The sequence below is a fragment of the Mus pahari genome, chromosome 10, assembly GCF_900095145.1.
Source record: "Mus pahari chromosome 10, PAHARI_EIJ_v1.1, whole genome shotgun sequence".
In the NCBI taxonomy this organism is placed as follows: domain Eukaryota; kingdom Metazoa; phylum Chordata; class Mammalia; order Rodentia; family Muridae; genus Mus; species Mus pahari.
The window spans coordinates 72,758,437-72,779,829 of NC_034599.1; the positions used below are offsets into that span (position 1 = coordinate 72,758,437).

General features: G+C 42.5%; 1 protein-coding gene across 1 annotated transcript in view; it reads right to left on the bottom strand.

Moving 5' to 3' along the window:
• Nucleotides 1-211: 211 nt before the first annotated feature.
• The window catches only part of Fbxo9 (F-box protein 9), a 26,276-nt gene continuing 5,094 nt past the window's right edge, over nt 212-21,393 (bottom strand). Inside the window, exons 3-13 of the mRNA XM_029543567.1 lie at nt 19,030-19,188; nt 17,303-17,360; nt 15,888-15,987; nt 13,345-13,475; nt 12,626-12,740; nt 4,731-4,849; nt 4,431-4,521; nt 3,730-3,825; nt 3,372-3,465; nt 1,990-2,141; nt 212-785 (exon numbers count right to left, since the gene is read on the bottom strand). Coding sequence (XP_029399427.1) covers nt 677-785; nt 1,990-2,141; nt 3,372-3,465; nt 3,730-3,825; nt 4,431-4,521; nt 4,731-4,849; nt 12,626-12,740; nt 13,345-13,475; nt 15,888-15,987; nt 17,303-17,360; nt 19,030-19,188 — 1,224 coding nt within the window. The 3' untranslated portion in view covers nt 212-676. The remainder of the gene's footprint in view (nt 786-1,989; nt 2,142-3,371; nt 3,466-3,729; nt 3,826-4,430; nt 4,522-4,730; nt 4,850-12,625; nt 12,741-13,344; nt 13,476-15,887; nt 15,988-17,302; nt 17,361-19,029; nt 19,189-21,393) is intronic.

Sequence of the window (21,393 nt, forward strand, 5' to 3'; positions counted from 1 at the left end):
CTGCTTGAGCTTGCTGAGTTCAGCCTGACTTCACTGTTTCCCACTTACATATCTGTAAGTTGCCTAGATGAGATTAGGGTCGCCAAGGTTTGGGGTCAAAGGTAAAGGCCAGCGATGGCTGACGCAGTGCTCCTGATGCATCTGCTGGCTATCCCAGGACCATTCATTAAACACTCACACTGTTAAAGGCATCCACACATATTTCCTTGAAAGAAACATTTATTTATGATTGAACAGTTTCAAACAAATCCAGAACAGGTTTCACATTTTGAGTGTGATGCAAAGCCACTAAGTCATGCGGGAATAAGTACTCTCCAGTGTGCTCCCTGACCTATGTGAGTTGAGGATGCTCAGGCACAAGACAGTGGACGTGACAGATCTGCTTAGAAACCTGCTTGAAAACATGATTTCAACTCTACATCAACATTTATTACAACAAAAGTGTCTTTAACAACTTCTAATTTCAAAACAAAGTACCCCAGGAATCAACTATCCTTTTAAATAAAAAAAATAATTTATACTCTTCTTAAAGAAATTCCAACAACAAAGTAAGTTCCAACTCCATGTATGTATATATGCATGTATATATACATGCGTGTGTGTATATGTACATATAACTTAGGTATTCTGGCGCTCTATGCTTCTGCTCATGCAGCAGTGACATGCTGGTGTGGCTCTACAGAGGCCTTTCCGAGAATGCAGTATAGCTCCTCACTCTGGCGAACAACAGGGGCGTGTACATCTTGTCAATCTCAAAAGCACTCACTGCAGTCTCACCAGTTGATCTAGAAACAAAGTGCAAAACAGCAGAATGAGAAGTTCCAATTTATTTAAAATCCTGGCATGCTTGTACGGTGTGAGTTTAAGGTCTAAACAGTGGAGGCAGACTGTAAAACATTTAAGAACTTCCTTCAGAAACTATTTTTATTGGCTACATAATATTATGACCCCTGCTTGTATCATAACTTAATAATTATTCTTTTGGAAATTTAGGTTGTTTCTGATATTTGACAATTAGATTAATATGTATTATTCTTCATTATGACTTTCAACATATTCCTAAGAGAATTTCCAAGTCAAAGACTATAATCTGTAGCCCTTGTGAAACTGTTTTTTTGATTGTTTTTTGTTTTAAAAAGAAAAAGCCCTATCATTACAAGAGAACTAATGATTTAGTATTGGATCAATAGCAAATGTGTAAGTGCATGGCTGCTGAGGGGATCACTAACTATGCTACCACAGCTGTACTATACACTCCTGAGGAGACGTCAACCAAAGCAGAAGACCTTTGGTGACTACAGCCGTCGCCAACAGCTGCAATCCGAACCCGCCCTGGAGCGCCTTCCTTCTGAAAGGCGATTCTCACTTCCTACGGGGCAAGCACTGTGGCTTCCTTCTCCTTCTGGGTTTCACTCTGGAAACTCTGTGCATCAGATCACAGAATAAATGGAGAAGGGAATGTGTGGGCTGTGAGGACATGGCCATGCTGGGTAGGCAGAGCCTCCGCATGAGAAATGTGATGGGGACACCCTGCAGTCAGGACCGCAGAGCGGATTGGGGGCCTGTTCAAAACCTCCCTCTCAGAACTCTGGATGCGAGCGTTGCCTTCCTCTCTCCTGCGCGCACTCTTCCCTCTCCTTTCTGAGGTGTAACTGGCAGGTCTGCCAAGGTGCCACCTCCTCACTCATGCTCAATCTTTGTCTCTTTCTTTTTTTTCGGGGGGGGGCATAAAAGTCTACTTTATGCTAGTCTCGGCATTCTCTTTTTAAAGTTTCTTCTAAAATTGTACACGGTTCTTTTGCCTACACACGTCTGTACACCAAATGTGTGCCTTGTGCTATGAAGGCCAGAAGAAAGCCTCAGATCCCTGGGACTGGAGTTCTAGACAGTTGTAAGCTAACATGTGGGTGCTGGAAACTGAACCCGGGTCCTCTGGAAAATCACCAAGTGGCTCTAACTGTGGAGCACTCCTTCACTGTGTTTACCTACTTGTAAGTGATGTGACAAGAGTGGTGGATCCAGATGAGTTTGTTGAACCTCTGGTGGCCACTGGAGCACAGCTGCAGTCCCACATGGAAGCTGTGATCTGCCTCTTGGACAGGAACACGACGAAAATACCTGTATTTATGGTCAAGTGGCTTCTGTAAAGAAAAGGTTCATGAGCTAGGATAACTGTCATAGGAATACATGATGTGAGAGTCACATTGCAAATAACCTGTTACACATTGCAGGTCACCCTGAGTACCACATGTAAACCTATGCGTGTTCCAAGAAGTGGTAGGTAAAACACCAGGTTTCCTCCTCACCAGCTCGAGTTACATAGCAGTTTCAGGAATAAGACTTTTACTCCTTTGGTGACTTGACAGCTCACACACCAATCCAAGTACTGCCAAGGACAGGCAGATCCTGGCAGCTTGAGCCTGTAATCTGGCAGAGACAGGCAGATCTCTGGGAGTCTGAGAACTACCATGTCTACACAGCGAGTTCCAGGCCAGTCAGGCTACACAGTCAGACCTTATCTTTTTTTCTATACATTTATATACAAAGTGTAGAGTATAACTTATGTTTTACAACAACAGCAAAACAGTCACAGATGAACAGGTATGGTGGATTTCACTCTGACTGTACTTTTGCACACTGTGAACACTGTGACTGGCTTCCTTATAGAAGGATACTGACATGCCACATGGGAACACATGGAATGCACTACAGCATTCCAGGAGCCCATCAGAGGAGGCAGGAAAGCCAGTGCCATGGTGTCACGACATCATGCACATATAAAACCCTGCAGCGTCTCACTACCTGACAACAAGAAGGGAGAGGGAACCCAGAAGCCCCACTACTTATGTGGACAACAGACTAGTACTTGCTCTATTCAACCACGGCCCAACTGATGTGGCAGGTATGTACCATGTCTATGAACCAGGACTACACAAAGGAATTTAGAGAAAGTTGCAAAAAATATTAGCCCTTCAATCCACCAAGAATTTAGAGCTCCATAGACTATGATATATATATTAGTAATCACATTTACTGGGCATTTATTCTTCATAGAGACAGAAGAGGGAAGCTTTTTTCTGATAAAATGCTCTCTCTGCAAGTCTCCTGGCAGAAGAGTGGCCTGTACAAGCAGCAGAGGCAACAGCAGGCCCCCGTTAGCAGAGGCAGGAGTCGGATGTAGGAGATCCTGGTACTACATTCCTGTGTGTGAGGACCCTAGAATGGCTTTCTGGAAGGGCAAACATACTGATGTACATAAATGTCCAGCTCTTGTGGCAGAACCATCAGGGGATCGTTTATCTTTCCTAGCTGAGAATGGATGGATGGACAGCTGTGGTAAGAGCAACCCCAGCTCCACGGTGCATACTCACTTCTTCTTTTTTCTTAGTTATTACAGCAAAGACTTTGGTCTGATTGTCTGCATCTTGTGACAAGCGGTAATGACCCAGCAGAATTGCATCCGTTCTAAGAAATAATAAGCACACCTTAAAACAGCCAGTTATACTTATCTGAGCAACCTGAAAGCTGAGTCCCCGCACCCCTTACCCCACTCGCCCGCACACAGCACAGGGATGAGAACAAGCTTGCACAGGCCTTGCAGGACAGGCTTCCCGAGACCCCCCAGCCCCAGTACTGCCTTTTATGACATATAATATTAACCCATAAAAGCGCTGTCTTAGGATAAATATGAAAATGTGGACTAGCTAGAAGGCCATATAGAAACACTACCTGGTGTTCCTGGTTCTTAACCGGGGAACGATGGACGGAGGCTCCTCGGGGGTTGTTAACATCATCACATGGCCATCAGGAAAGAATCTTATGTATCTACGGGAGAAAAAACCAAACACCACCTTATAAAACATGTCCTTAGTTTGCAGTCTCTACACTTAGTTGTAGCTGTGAAACCCAGACTGAAACCCCATCAGCAAAGCATGGGTAAGTCAGAAAAGCAACCAGGACCGAGCGGCAGGCTACAGGAGAGCCTAGGCCTGTACCTCCTTGGGGTCTGTTGACCTTTTGTCTCACTCACCAAATAAACGTTCAACTTGTCTCTTAGACTAAAGAAAGGTCTGTGTTCACCTGGGGCACTAATTAATGCCTGACAAAGCAAGACTCAATAACAGTACACAATGACGGACACTACCCTACTTATTTCTCAGCTGCAGACCCATGTGCTGAACAAAGGCTGGGACAAGTCTTATAGGTTACAATATAAGGACAGAGGAAAGGGGCTCAGGAGGGTTACTAGGGGCTGGAGGGATTATACAAATTTATAAATAACCTTTAGGTTTTTGAGTGCGGTTCCTGTCATAATATTAGATAAGAAATACTGAGGACAATTTTGTGGATAAATCATAAGCAACAGAAAACAGATCCAAAACCTAAGATACTTGAGAATTTTCCATTCACTCAGTTTACATCAGCTGTACCTGTAATATTCCACTTGGTGCCACGCTCTGTAGAAACCATCAAGAGACTGTTCTCCCTGGCGAATATATGTGGTTTTACTGATGTACACCCCTACAAAAAAAAAAAAAACAAACATTCCTTTAAAGTACATAAATAAAAGTTAAGTTACGATCGCGTAGCACATCCTGCTCTATTTTTAGTGCTGCTTCCCTCAGGTGTGTTCATAGGCACTTAGGTCCATTACAAAAAATGAAAACTATGTGTTATCAAAATTACCATTGTAGATCATGATTGCTCCTGAGTTTTTGAGTCCAACTTACCATCAAACCGAACACGGGGCCGTTCTAAAAACATCTCTCTCCAGGACGAGTATGGGACAAGTTTCATACAGCTTCTGCCCCACACTTTCAAGCAAGCCAGACGCCATATTTCAGGATCTCTAGGTAAGAAAGCACAGCATCAATAAGTGTAAAAAGCTAAGTTAAATAAGTGTAAGTTAAGTCCTTAGAAGCAAATGAATACTTTGACTATCACGTAGTTCTTTTTAATTCAACAATTATTTGTTGAGTATCTGCAAGATGCTGTTTCAAGAGGCAGGCTGAGACCCTCACAAGGTGAAGACCTTTTGTTTATTGGTAAGAGGAAAGTTCAGGTCGAGTGCTAGTGTAAAACCAACCACCGAGGCAGTCAGATTGGAAAAATACTGTCCAAGAAACTGACCTTGGACAGGGTGACCCCGGGGACAGAGACCACTATCTAGCAGCAGATGTCAGTGTGAGGCTTGGGCTGAGAGCCAGCAGGCGCACAGGCTGCAGAAGTGAGCAAGCTGTGCAAGGCAGAGGAGGGGCCAGCCTCCCACTGCTGGCCTCTAGCAGGACAGTGCCAGCTTACGAGAGATGCATGCCACCAGAAGCTTTGAGCGTGGCTGTGCTTTCAAAAAATAACTCCGGGAGAGATGGACTAAAGAAAGGTAACAGGCTGCGCAGTGCACTCGGGAGGCAGAGGCAGGCGGATTTCTGAGTTCGAGGCCAGCCTGGTCTACAGAGTGAGTTCCAGGACAGCCAGGGCTACACAGAGAAACCCTGTCTCAAACAAACAAACAAACAAGAAAAAACAAAACAAGAAAGGTGACAGAATCTGAGACATTATCATCAGAGCAAAGTCAATGCATCCAGACTATAATTAAGGATGATAAACGAACAGAAAGCCAACTGAAAGAAACAGTGGCAGAAAGTTCTCCAAACCTGGAAGAAGACAAACATCCCGGAATCAGGAAGATCAAATACAGTCAAATATGTCAGAGGTGACCCAATGTTCTAGCAACAGACTTCCAATCAGAACTTCTCCTACAAGTAAGAGGCCTGGGATGATCCATTCTAAACCCTGAAGGAAAAGTAACTGCTAAGCTGGAGAGAGGCCCCAGCCAACTGCCACAGCAAAGGGAGAGCTGCCTACCAGTGCAGCTCAGGGAGAGCTCTGTCAACAGCAAGGGGGAAGAGAGGGCTTTAGACAGAGGGCAAAGCAGAGGACAAAGGAGCTGAAGCTCCAGACAGAGGGCAAAGCAGAGGACAGAGGAGCTGTAGCTCCAGGTTAGCTGCTGGGGACAGGTCTTCACACTGCCAGGAAAGGAGAGGAGCTCAGTGCTAGCATCAGCCGCTGTCAGTTCTGACTGTGGTGTAAGGAGTTCCTGTCCTCACAGGCCTTGGGGGTAAGGGGAGGAAATGGAGAGCTGGGAATTGAACCCACACTAAACAAGCTCTCCATCACTGAACTACCTATAGGGCTTAATACAACTGAACAAGCTCGATGGTCCCTTATGGTTTATGTTCCATAAAGGAAACATGTCCTTGCCTTAGGGCAGAATCTAAGCTACTAAAACAGCAGCCAATGCTGGACAGCCTTCTGCCTTAGGGGTGACAGCTGTTCCCTGATATAAGCCTTGGGCTTGTGCGGAACTCACAGGCACTCGGCATTCTCAGATCATCAGGGGCATTGCCACGAGCTTAATCCTGTCTGCATTTTACCCAAGGGACATCAGGAGGGTGTCCTTGCCCCTGCCCTTGACACTACAGCTGTGTATACAAGCCCAGCGTCACCTATGGCTGTCCTCCAGCAGATGGTATGGAGGTCCCAGCCACCTCCAGCAGCTCTAGGATATAACTGCTAGAGTTCCACTTCCTGGAACGGCCATCTGTGCTCTTGGGAATGGAGCGTTTTCCTCTCCAGCCAGTTGAGTGCCAAAGCCCCAGCTTCATCCACCACAGTCTCTCGGAGCCTGGCAGTGTATCAGCTTCTTTGGAAGCTTTTGTTTCCTACCCAGCCTTACATCATCAGGCTGCATATGACGGTCTTAGAAAGATTGGTGGGCAGGGCACAAGACCCCGACCCTGGCCTTCAGGTCTGTGTAGAAAGTAAATGTGCATCCTTTTGCATCCATGTAGGCATGCAGGCTGCACTTATCCCATGGGAGCTAGACAAGTCTACATCCTACCACATAGTTCCAAAAACTGGATCCTGACACCAAGGTCCAGGTATTTTCTACATCTATCTTAAGAGTTGTGACAAGGACCTTTTCAAATGCTATGGTTCAGGGACCAGAGCTACAGACATCACAGTTCTTGGTATCACTTGCACTTGTCATAAAGGACCTAAGGACAGTCCCCTCTGCTTCTCATACAATGAAGACTATGGCAGATACAAGTCCCAGTGGAGCCTGGGACACACATGAGCCTGTGCCCATTACGAAACTGTATAACTAACTTTATGAATCACTGCAGTCTAGACTATTCAGAGACATTACTGACATCAATCAGAGCCAAAGAAATCACAAGGATGTTACACATTTAAGCTCCCTTTTAACCAGAGTCAAAGCTCTAGCTGACTCTATATCCCATCTGAAGGAGAAGGAAAGAAAAAACTGTTTCCAACAAACACAGGAAAAAAGAACAAAAGGGTTTCTTCAAACTAAAGCTCCTTTCTGAGTCAGTGAGATGCTCAGCAGGAGTGGGCATCTGCCACCAAAACTGCTGACCCGAGTGTCCCTGGGACCCGGAGGGTGGGGGAGAGCTGAGAGTTAAATAAAACATGAGCAATAAATCTAAACAGAGATTCCTCAAAAAGAGGTATTTTAATGAGGAACAAGTACAGGAAAGAAATGTTCCAATCCACCAATCACCGGGGAAGGACAAATTAGCCATGGTATCACAGACTCACTAGGAAAAGCTGTAAATGCAGCCATGGGAGTTCCACAAAAGATGCACAGTCCCAGGAATGGATGTGTATCCAAAGGAAATGGAACCAGTGTGTTAAAGGGACACACACACCTTCACTTCTCTGCAACACTACTCACAATAGGCAACAACAGAAAGAAGACTGACCTTTAAACATGCAGCACGTCTACACTGAGATGCTAGATAGACAGAAAAAGAATAAAATCCTGTAACTTGTAACAAGTTGGATGGAACTACAGATCATTAAGTTATGTGAAATGCCAGTGACACAGCCTCGTACCTCACTCATACAGGGTCCACAAAAGTCAATCCTATGAAAGACAAGAGAACAATGGCGGCCATGTGCTGATCTGTACTGGGAAGAGGAGTGTTGGGTGGGGGTGGGGGACTGAACATGCTTGGCCCAGGGAGTGGCACTATTAGGGAGTGTGACCTTGTTGGAGGAAGTGTGTCATCGTGGGCATGGGCTTTAAGACCCTCCTCCCAGCTGTCTGGAAGCCAGTCTTCTAGCATCCTTCAGATGAAGATGTAGAACTCTCAGCTCCTCCTGTACCATGCCTGCCTGGATGCTGCCATGCTCCTTCCTTGATAATGGACTGAACCTCTGAACCTGTAAGCCAGCCCCAATTAAATGTTGTCCTTATAAGAGCTGGCTTGGTCATAGTGTCTGTTCACAGCAGTAAAACCTTAACTAAGACAAGGAGCAAAGACGGTGGTGGGAGGTTGACTGATGGCTGAGTTACAATGAGGGCAAGGAGCAACACTGCTGATGTAGTAGGGTGGATGGAGATGTCAAAAAGTACAAGATTTTTAATTTCTACCATAAAGAAAGACATATGCCAGGTACTGTGGCATATATCTGTATCCCTAGTATTGCAGAGGCTGAGGCAGGAGGATTCTGGATTAGAGGGCAACCTGTGCTATATAGTGAGTTCAAGGCCATCCTGAGCAATATAGCAAGACTTAGTTTCAAAATAAATGCTAGCATGTGGTTTTATGAAGGATACTTGCCTAGTACATAAGTGGAATATGCTTAATCTGATTGTACAGTATGTAATATACATATATCAAACATTACATAGTACCATTAATATAGAAAAACTTTAACTTTTTATGCACTAGCTAAAACAAAATAAATTAAGGTACATGCTTACAGTACTAGAACTTGGGAGGCTGAGTCAGGAGGACTGCTTTGCATATGAGGCCAGCTGAGTTACATAGTCAGTGCCAGGCTAGATAGGGCTACCGTGCCTCAAAACCCAAAACAAACCACCAAACAAACTCTTAGAAACAAACAAAACTGCCAATCAGACCTGCTCTCATCAGAACCGCCCTTCTGACACGAGGGAAAGATGTTTCCAGAGAAACAAAGCTGTTCGGGTTCTCAGCATCAGTCCTGACAACAGGAAATACTAGAGGGGGTTGTCTAAGATGAAAGGAAACAGTTCTGACAAATAGCACGAAGGCCTCAAGTGTAAATAAAGATGTAAACTATAAATATAGGGGACAAGAGCACTTGCTGCTCTTGCAGAGGACCCAGTTCAGTTCCCAGCTGCCAAGTGGCAGCTCACAACCATCTGCATCTCCAGTTCTAGGGAATCCAAGGGCCTCTTCCAGCCTCTGCAGGCACTAGGCACACATATGGTGTGGATAGTGCATAGAGTCTAAACATTCACACACATGAAATGAGTCTTAATTTTTTTTAAGTATTCAAATATAGGGGGAGTGGAATCAAAGTGTGGAGGGTATGTGTGTGTATATGTGTGTGTGTATGTATGTGTGAGAGAGAGAGATGCTAAAGTTGCTATCAGCCTAAAATAACTTATTAAGATAAATGCCAGTACAAACCTGCAATGAAAATAAAAATAAAAAGTAGAAAATAAAACCATGCTACTAAGCAAATCACCTCACCAAAAAAGACAAGAGAGGGGAAAGGGTCTGAAATACCCAGAGAACAATGACAACATAAATCCTCCCATATCCATAATTACCTTGCATACAAGAGGACCAACTTCCCAGCTCCAAGGCAAAAAGCCTGGACAGAGGACTGACTTTAGCAAGTTGCCCTCTGGACTCTACCCATGTTGTGGTACTCGTACACCCCATACATACAACACACAAATAAATAATGGTAATAATGACTTTTAAAAACTCATGTTGAACTATCACCTCATTAAAGAAAAAAATGGCAAAATGTTAGCAACTACGGGGAGAAAGGGACTCTCTGTATTGTGGGAATGTGTGTTAGTACAGCCACCACTCGAGCCATGAAACACATACTTATCATATGGTCTAGCAATCCTACTGAAAAAAAAAATTAAAGCATTTACTTTTATTTGTGTGTGTGTGAAAGAGAGAGGGTGTGTGTGTGTACCTGTGTATGTGTGCGCCAGGTGTGTGCCAGGTGTGTCAGTGCCCTCAGAGGCCAAAGGAGGGCATCAGATCTCAAAGCTGGAGTTATAGGCCGCTGTGAGCTGCATTCTGTTGGGAGCGACCCTGTTTGGATGTTAACTGCCTTGTCAGCCATAAGTGCTTACTTACAAAGCCTTGGCCTTAGTGGAAAAGTACTAGCTTAGTTGAGATTTCTGTGGGAAAAGTTGAGGCCTCTATGGGAAAGTACTACCCCCAGTTAAGAACAAATAGCTATAGATCGTGTGGACAGGTACCTAGCAACCCATTCTGTTCCCTTCCTCCTGATGAACTTTTTACCTAGCCAATATCCTGCTTTTGGGAACAGTTACGTTTTCCCAGAAACAAAGTGATTCTATGTCATCCCCCTCCCCATACCCTGCTTCTGTGGGCATAAAACCTGCCTGGGAACAATAAAAATTTGACAGCTTGATCAATCAGACTTGCTGTCCGTGCTTGTGTTTCTCGCCCCCCAGTCTCTCCACAGATGGTTCCTCAGACCCTGTTTGACTGTCCCTCGGGCTAGGACAGCATTCCACAATGCAAATATATTTTAAAACATCACACTATAAACAATAAATACACATATTTTTTCCTGTCAATTAAAGCAAAACGTCCTCTGGTGGTTTACAGAGAAAAAGTTCTATGGGTCCCTAAGTGGAAGCAAGACCATGCAGAATGTCACAGAATCACTGAGACTAGGAGAAACAGAGGCTAAGTCTACACAGTAGCAGAAGAAGAGAAAAGGCTAACTGGAAATGCACTTTAAGGACAGCACCAACAGTGAAAACACAGGCCAAGGAGATATCAGTCAGTGGTAGTGTGTATTCTGTTCACTTGTGAGGCTGGAGTTGGTTCAATGCTGGATGGACATGGCTGCCACACACATACCTGACACACTCATCCCTGAGGAGACACAGGAACCCCACTGCAAGCTTGCTAGGCAAACCAGCAAAATCAGTTAAGTTCTATGTTCTAGCCTGACCCTGTCTCAATATGTTAGGTGGAAGGATGGAGGAAGGATCCTATTCAATTTGAGGCCTGTGAATCTGTGGACACATGTGCGCGCGCGCGCACACACACACACACACACACATATATATAATAAGATGCAAAAAATAATAATATAGTTGTGGTTTTGATATAGCCCAAAGTATTTTTAAATCCCACTGGATAAAAGACAGACTCTTCAACAAATGGTGCTAGTCAAATTGGATACCTATGACAGCTACATGTAAAGAATGAAGGTACATCCTTATCTCTCCCCCGGCACAAAACTCAACTCCAAATGGATCAAGGACCTCAATCAAGTAGGATCTGACAGAGGAGAAAGTACAGAATACACTTCAACATATAGACACAGGAAAGGACTTTCTCACTGGCTGCTCTTCCAGAGGACCCAGGTTTAATTCCCAGCAACCACATGGCAGCAGACAACTGTCTGTAACTCCAGTTTCAGGGAATCTGACATCCTCCCAAATATACATGCAGGCAAAACACCAATTCACATGAAATTTTAAAAGAACACATTTTTTGAAATGTTACTTAAAAAAAAAAAGACCAACAATTGATAAATGTGATTTAGTGAAACTAAAAAGTTTCTTTATCACAAAGGCACCATCATTCCAGTAAAAAGGCAGCCTATAGAACAGAAAACATCTTTACCTGTTATACATCTGACAAGATCAAAAATTGGAGCAAGAAACTAAACAGCTGTCAAAAGAAATAGCTGCAAGTATTCTTAACCACAGAACCATTTCTCCTTCCCCAAAGTTTCTTCTTTTAACAATTATTCATTTTATGATGATGTATTAAGTTTCATTCCCGAAATTTCACCTTTTTAAAATCAAACTGTCACTTCTCCCCACGTATAATTAATGGAGTGATATTGAGATTCACCAATTTTGAAGGGCTGGCAGCAATCTAGTAACTATTCGACAAGTATTTGTGCAACAGACTAACACAGAGAATTATTAAAAACCCAGGCTTTGAATAATTCAAATAGTTTATGTAAAATTCTCGACGCTAAGTGGTATCGGGCTATTTTGTAAATAATGCATTTGAATTTTAAGGTTATTAAATTCTACTTCTAAATTTACAGTTATTAAAATTCTAGATGCTAAGGACTCACTGTTTTGTATAAGAATCCTATGGAGAAGCGTTGTAAATGATCTTACACTAAACTGCAACACTTTTTAAAGTACACAACAGTTTATTTAAGGGGTCAAAACAAATTAACTCCTAATGGGTTTAGAGCTACTATACAGACACTGTGAATGTATTCTTTCTTCTACATCAACTGAACCGTCATAGGAACTGAGGAAGCGATCAAGGTACCTGAATCTGCTTGGGAAGCTAGCACATTCTAACCTTTAAGTGCTGTTATTTGAAGAAAATCACATTAAGTACAGCTTTGTACATTTTCTACTTAAGCTTTTACTCAGAACATCAAGTTTTTGTTTTTTTGGGTTTTTTTTTGGGGGGGGGGGTTGGTTTGTTTGTTTGTTTTTGGTCAAAATTGACAAAAGGCTATCATCTTTTACTTCACTGCCTGAGTCATTTCTAAAAACCAGTACCTGGCACAGATATAGAATCCTCTGCACACCAGTGACAACTGCTCTAACGATCTGAGGTCCAAGTCACTTGATACCACCCATCGGAAGATGTACATCAGCACCTCCATAGGCAGGACTGCAACAGAAAATCATCTTCAGTGACTTCCCTTACTCCTAGTGCACGTGTGCATCTGAGAAAGCTGTAAGCCACAGCCTCAGACAGCTCAGAGACACAGGCCGAGCACATTAGCTAGCCAGCAGCAAACAACGACTCCTACAACACAGGGGAGAGTTCACTTTCCCACATAGGGTTGATGCTAAAGAACCATTTCCCCTGGATAATTATTTTATCACCAAGATATACTAAAATCAATATGAAAAATGATGTGATTCTTGTATTTAACTCTAAAGCTATTTTTATTTAAGAAAAATGTAAATAGTCCTCCCATAAACAAGCAGTACTTAATATATGAACATGTTAACTCCTGAGCATTAGCCTCATCAGAACCACTGCACACTGGCTGATGTGCACAGTGGCACCAGAGTTCCTCCAGGGCGTCAATGAAAAAAGTATAGCGTCCCAAACACCTGCATGCCCTGGTCTGTTGTTTCAGATTCTGAATAGCACAGACTTACATCTACAGCTTTTCTAACTAGATCACCATCAGCTAGGTCACCAACCACCTGACTTCACCCCGAGGCTCAAGGGTTTCTGAGTGACAACAGCCAAGGAGCCACACCTGATATGTGAGTCTGACTGGTCTCAAGCTCAGGCTGACAGAGTTTGAGCACAGACTCCTGCAACGTGAGCTGCTGCTGGAAGTATGACAGGAGATCGGCCATCTTGCTGACGTCCTCATTATCTTCGATGCTGAAACCGAGAGGGAGGGAGTGAATTGAATACATCAGACCATCGGAACAGATAGCTCAAACACTGGTTTCGCAGCACCTTCAAAACTGATTTAGAAAGACAATCTAAAAAACCAACTTTCTTATTACTTTTAAAAGATGTGCTAATGTGTACCCTGCCTTGTTGCAAAGTCCATACCAAGTTTTCCAAATGAAAACATTTTGGTCATTATCCAAAGACTTAGGATTTTTAGGTTCAGGTGCTGGGATTTAATTAGTTTATTTGTGGCAAGTTTATGAGTTAGTGAAAAAAATAAGTGATTTGAAAATTTTGTGTAAGTTCTTTAGTGAACTCTTTGTGTAGGGTGTTTGACTATGAGCCTATGCACCATGCAGAGCCCTAAGAGGCCAGCAGAGGTCATCAGATCCCTCTGGAATTGGTGTTACAGTTTTGAGCTGCCAAAGTGGGTAATGGGAATTGAACTCTGGTCCTCTGAAAGAACAGCCAATGTGCTCTTAACCACTAGGCCTCTCTCCAGCCTGTATTTAGTGATCTAATCCCTTCTGACTGTATGAAAATAAAATATACAAATGCCATTTGAGTTGCTAAGTTTTCTAATAAAAATTGCCTTGTCACCCTACACTAAAGAGTAAAATATCAAATTTGAATAAGCCTTAGAATCCAAAAATCATCTAAAGATATTTACAGTTGCAAGGTTCTTTCAGCTTTCCATTTCTGAGGAAGTTAACCTTAAAGTTGATCAGTTATGAAAATACTTGCATGAGGATGAAGTTAGGAAAACAGGATGGACATTTCACAATTCAGAAAGCAGATAAGGTTGAACTTAGATAAACTCAACGGCCCATCTACCCAAACCTCAACCCAGACAGGCAGTGGTGGCACACACCTCTAGTTCCAGCACTCAAGAGACAGAGGCACAGCTGGGTGGTGGTGGCACACACCTTTAATCCCAGCACTTGGGAGGCAGAGGCAAGCGGATTTTTTGAGTTCGAGACCAGCCTGGTCTACAAAGTGAGTTCCAGGACAGTCAGGGCTACACAGAGAAACCCTGTCTCAAAAAAAAAAAAAAAAAAAAAAAAAAAAAAGAGAGAGACAGACAGACAGACAGAGACAGAGACAGAGAGACAGAGGCAGGCAGATCTCTGAGTTTGAGGCCCGTCTGATCTACGGAGCAACCACAGCTAATCGGGGAAACCCTGTGTCAAAAACAAAACAAAACAAAAAAGTCCCCCAAAACAACAAAAAACAAATCAAAACCAGACAAACAAACACTTCAACAGGGGTGAAACTGTCACCAAAACAGAATCCTCAGGACTTCCCAGATCTGGTAAAAGGCAATACAAACCTAACAGACAGAGTAACATAAACGTAAAGATCTGGCAACACAAACCTAACAGAGCTGGTAACACAAACTTGACAGATCTGCAATACAAATTTGACTGAATCCTTATGCACCTCCCATAACATCTGGGTTCCCATACATTTTTCCTTAAAAGCACCTAGCAAAAACTTATAAAACTGACTAAGATCCAGAACTAGGTAACTAAGCCCAAATGACTCATTTGGGTATGAACTACTTCACACTGTCCAGTCTGATTTGGTGAGCATGGTGCTTTGAGTGTGCTGAGCAAGCACTCTACCAACCGAACTACATATCCTTAGCCCTGGGATTTCCCAGTTTAAAGCCAACATTTCCTCCTGGCCACAAAAGCTTTCCTTTTCATGCCATCAAGTTGAGATTTGGGGAGAAATTAGGCCAAAACAATTTATAACTGTCTTGAAAAAAACCACTGGCTTTGAAATACAATCAATCTTTTTTTCAGTTGAGGCCGTCACTGCTCTGTCACGACTTGAATGGAAGCGATGTCAGGTACAGTGAACACGAGTTCTCTCAATGCTTGTTTATGCCTTGAATCTATGCTTCTGGACAACGCTATTTTAGAGGTTTGATAATGCTAATTCTAGGTACACTGGGAGAAAGAAATCACTAGAGCTTAGCATTTTCCTAACAAGATGCCTTTTGAAATGTCAAAAAGACTCTAACACACAGAGGCTAGTATAACGAAGTTTTGTATGCCCACCACCCAACTTCGAGCATTAGTAACATATTTGTCAACTAGCGTACCTACATTTTAGTACTTTCCACTTCAAACAGATTTCAAAAAGTTGAAATATATTCTTTAATCTTTTCAATATTCATCAATTTAATTTTACAAACTTTCGTCACCTTGTTTGTTATAGTTATTTAAGATATAAATCTTAAAGTGTCTCTAATTAAATAAGTCTACTTATAAACATGGACACATTAAACGTGACTAACAGAATAGCACCACCTTCTTAGCAGGGTAAGAGTTAGAACAGCACCGTGCTTAACTTACAAACTATACCCATTACTGTCTGTCTGATACGTACTAGCCGCTCCCAACGCCGTCACCATCTGGAGACCGGGTGTACGTGATCTTGAACTCAATGTCTGGCACCAGCTGCATGGCCCTACGGTAGAACTTGATGGCTACAAGAAGAGAAAAGCTAATTAGCTATGGCCACATTTCTCTCACTCATTCTGACTGCCCTTAGCTGTCTTGGTAGACGTTATGAACAGCTGAATACTTCAAACATGCAAGCATGCATACTGAACAAAGATATTTCCAAACCACGCTGCTCAGGTGCCTGCCCTCTCAAAGCTAATAGATTACCGAGACTTAGGATGTGATTTGATTGTTTGTGATGTTGTTTGGGGGTGTTTGGGGGATTCTGGAGGGTGGTGCTGGTGTTTGACCTAGTTTTTTGGGATGGGATTTCTCTGTATAACAGCCCTGCCTATCCTGGAACTGGCTCTGTAGACCAGGCTAACCTTGAACTTACAGAAATCCACCTGCCTCTTCCTTCCAAGTGTTCAGATCAAAGGTGTGCACCACCACCCAACCAACTTGCTATATTACGCTATGTCTTCTGCATCCTCTGCATCTGGAGCAGACTACCGTGCACTGACGTCACGTGGGAACCTCACAAACTAATGCATTTACACAAGGGACTTCACCAGTTAGACACTTAAAATGTGGATAAAAACACCAGTAGAAGAAACTTCCACATAAATACAGTAACTTCAAATAATGCTACTCTCCATGTGTTTTCAAAGGGCTCAATCTCAAACATGTTTTCACGCTTTTTCAAATGTTTCAATTATATAATTACCACCAAAAAAAAAAAAAATCCTCACTATCGATTTACAGTACAAGCACTCTGTCCATGTGTGCTACCTACCCCACTCCTTGCTGGAGGCAGAGCCCAGGTCATGTACTGCCCAGGGCAGGCAAGGACTACACCACTAATGCGTTTCTATCGGGTTTACTGAGACAGAAGCTGAAGCACGGGCCTTTGGTAAAACTTAAAGTCAGGCTTAGAAAGAGAGCCTACGTATTCTCTGATTTCATCTTTTATATTTCATTCATCTAAAGTATTTTCACACATGAAAAGAACACAGTATGATCTTTATTCATGAATCACCAATGTATCTTACTCATCCTATAAATATAATACTACCCTGCAATGTATTTTGAAACAAATTATATATAATTTATTTATTTTAATTAATTAATTATTTTTGTGAGAACAAGTCTTTACTATGTAACCCTGGCTGACCTGGAACTCATTATGTCGAACACGCTGGCCTCAAACCTGCAAGGATCTTTCAGTCTCAGGCATACACTACTTAAAAAATGATTTCAAGTAGGAGGAGGAAAATGTCCTATACCAAATAAATTCCAGTTCAAAGAAAAAGTATTGATCACTAACAAAGAGTTGGAGTTCAGAAGCAGAGCTTTTACCTTCATAGAGAGCTCCATTCTGCTCTTCCTCTACTGCCTTCAGGAAGAGTTCTCGAGCCTGTAAAATGAGAAGGTGAAAAAAAGAAAATTGAAAATCTGTAGGGTAAGTGGACAGGCCAGGAGTGGTGGCACAAGCTACAACCCCGGCCCTGGAGAGGCAGAGGCAGCAGGATCAGGTGTCCAAGGTCATCCTTATGTGAGGGCAGCCTGGGTTTCATGAAAAATAATAAGAATGATCAAAAATAAGTAAGTAACAGTAAATCTATAGCACGAAGACTGCATTCTTAACTGGTGCTGTAGATATGACCTAAGCCCCATAGCTTACATAAAAGTAACTCAAGATGAATTATGAACTCAAAAGCAAAATGCAAAACTATAAAACTTCAGGGAAACCGAAAAAAATCTTGGGGACCTAGATGGCTCTTCCGTGTGAGCCATGAAAGGGAAAGTTGATACACTCTGTCTCGTGGAGACTCACAACTCTGCAGGGCACACCCTGCTGGATGTGATGGTGACAGTCCCCATGCAAGAGGAAGGCCAAAAGAAATGGCAGGCAGCAGGAAGCAGCTAGCATGTGGAGTACTTCCAGTGTGAACAGCTACAAACTTTCCTGAATAAGGTAATGACTGATACAAAATGACAGGTTTAGTTTAAAATGTGAAAACCAACAAACTAACCAACCAACCACCCAATTAAACCTCCCAAAGACAAGGAGCCCAGGCACTAAGTTAGGTGGCAAAGGCATATGAGGGTGAGGCAGGGAGATCATTGTAAGTTCCAGGGCATGCTGGCCAACACGGCGAGTTCCAGGTCACATGGACCATAGAAGAACCTGTTTCAAGAAAAAAAAAAAAGAGGTTGGAGAGATGGCTCAGCAGTTAAGAGCACTGACGGCTCTTCCAGAGGTCCTGAATTCAATTCCCAGCAACCACATGGTGGCTCACAACAGTCTGTAATGGGATCCAATGCCCTCTTCTGGTGTGTCTGAAGACCTTGACAGTGTAATCATACGCATGAAATAAATAAATAAATCTTTAAAAGAAGAAAGAAGAAAGAAAGAAAAAGAAAATTCTTTTTAAAAGGCAAGAATATTTTACCCGCGCCTTTAGGGCTTCTGCTGTAATTTTTGGGCATCTGCTTTTTTAAGACTAAGTGAAACTTAAGAGGCAACAAATTAACAAACGTTACAGGAAGGGAGTGGGTAATACTAAAATAGGCTTGTATTAGTTACTGTGATAAAAGGCCATGACCTAGACCACTTATAAAAGGAAGTTCACGTGGGTCATGGTTCCGGGGCTTGGCATTTGTGGTGACATGCTGAAGGAGCAGGATGCTGAGGGCTCATAGCTTTAACAGCAAGCAGGAAGCAGAGTGCAAACTTGAAATGGCATGAGTCTTTAAACTCTCAAAGCCCACCTCCAGTGACATACTTCCTCTGTCTACCCAAACAGTGTCACCAACTAGGGGCCAAGCATTCACATGCTGGAGACTCTGGGGACATTGCTCATTGCATCACAACAAAGCCATGGCAACAATATAAGAAGAACAGGTAAGGTAAAGGACCTGTAAGCAGAAGTACTAGTCACTCGAAACTGTCCCACACCAGAAAACATTATTGTACTTTACAAACCATGTCTCTGTCATCAGAGCTAATGATGAAACACACTGGTGAAACTATGTGTTAAAAAAAAAAAAGAGTGAATTTGTTAGAGCATTTCAGCACTTAACTTTTCTTCCTTTGCCAGTTCCTGTCTTCCTTTGGTGTCTGCAGCTGCTTTCAGTATAGAGCTTCTTCCTGCTCTGCAAGACCGAGTTTCTACATGACTGGAACCTACACCTGGGGTAAGTTCAAACATCCACTGAGCTCTGAACATCTGGAGCTGCGCCTGTGACAGAGAACATTGGAGGACCCATCACCACTGGAAGGCCGTACATTGTTGCAATTTGAAGACCAGAAAACAATCAGTCAGTCAGAGAGTGTGTCTGTCTGTCTGTCTCTCTCTCTCTCCAAATACCTTATTTATTTTTTAAAGATATATTTATTTATTATATTTAAGATCACTGTAGCTGTCTTCAGACACTCCAGAAGAGGGAGTCAGATCTCATTACAGATGGTTGTGAGCCACCATGTGGTTGCTGGGATTTGAACTCAGGACCTTCGGAAGAGCAGTCGGGTGCTCTTACCCCCTGAGCCATCTCACCAGCCCACCAAATACCTTATAAACATACTTTTCAAACATCATCTTCTGAGGCAAGCAGATATCTGAGTTCAAGACCAACCTGCTCTACAGTGTGAGTTTTAGGATAGCCAGGGCTACACAGAAAAACTCTGTCTTGAAATCCAAACAAACAAATGAAAACAAAAACATCAGCAAAAAAAATCATTTTCTGCTTAAAACTTTAAAGAATGAATATCAGACAAAAGTAAGTTTGTCCATATAGTAAAAAACCTAAAAATACTGGAGAACTAAAGTTTAATTAGAATTGAAATTATAAGCCCTGATGTGGGGGGAGAATTTATATGATAGTGAACATTTGTTAATAGTACACATCTAGTAGATACTACAGTTTCTAAAAATGTCTACAAGTCAGGCAAAGTCTTTCTTTTGATAAACATTCTATACTCCAAAAAGGAAATCCTTTTCAACAAAGATCATTTAAATATAAAGCATAGAAAAAGTCAAGTCCCCTATGTGGTTGACTGCTTTTAAGGAAGAAATTGTTACCCCAACTTTTGAAAACAGTCACAGCATCACCCCATGTGGGTACTGCCTCAGCAGGCTCACACTGCCTCCCTGTTCCCCACCCAAGGACCTGGCTTTTGGGGGTGGGCGTCTATCCTCAGACCCCACAGGACTGGCTCAGGGAGTCCATTAAGTCGCAGGCAGCCAGCCGGGCTTCTTCCTTTGCTGTCTCTCCTATCCCCCTCCCAAGGCCCTGACCCTAGCGGTGCCTTTCAAAAGGGTCCCCAGGAGTAATCTCCACTTCTCTGCGTTCTTTCTGAGGAACTCACGCCAGTGTACTTCTCCCGCGAAAGTTGGCCACTGCCAGTAGAATCACGGATATTATTTATAGGTAACTTTCTAGAAAGGTGTCTCATGGATGTCTCAACAATATTCTGCAGCGCTCTGCTTCCCACACTTCCAACACGTTACACTCATGCTTGACCTGCAGAATCTTTAGCTGCATCCATCCTACTAAACAACATGCCCCAAGTAAGCAAGCCTCATACAGCTCAGAAGTTCAATATTAGCTTAGTTGCAGTAATTTTTGAGTTTAATACATATAGATTTATCTTCTCATCTCCTCATTTTCCTGTTATTTCCTTAGATTTAATTTCCTAGTCAATTGCTGTATCAAAAGGGAGTGTATACTTCTAATTTTGATCCACATTGCTCATGTATCCTCCAAAAAAATAAAGGTCAGTTACAATCTCAAGTGTAACGTGTGTTTTCACAGTCCAGACAAAAATGGACAATAAATTATTAATTCATTGAGTTGTGGTTAAATTATTAATGAGACATATTACCTCTTCAAATATTTAACAGCCATTCATATTTTTCCATTAACTGTCTGCTCACCTCTCTGCCTTGTATTCCTCTAATTTATGCACGTAATCTACCCACTGACCACTCTAACCCTTGCTCACACAGCAAGCCATTGTTCTAGCTATTTCTTTCAATTTTATGGTGCCTTTTGTTATAAACAGGCTTTAAACTTTCAAATGATCAAATCTCAAACTTGTTCATTAAGTTATGTGTTCTGAGTCATGCTTGTACATTACTTTAAAATACTTTAAACCCACATTCTTGGACCAAAACAATAGTTAGCTGAGTAAAATCCCCTGCTGCCAAGCCTAATGACCTGACCAGAGAGCCATGTGCTAGAAGGAAAGGAAGGACTCCCACTAACTGTCCTCTGACCTCCTCACAAGCATTGTGGCACATGAGTTCATGAACTCACATGCACACACAAGTAAACAAATGTGAAAGAATTAATACAAACATTTAAGTTCATATTTTTACAGAAAAAATATGATTTAAGTATGTTATAAAGAATATCGGGGGCTGGAGAGATGGCTCAGCAGTTAA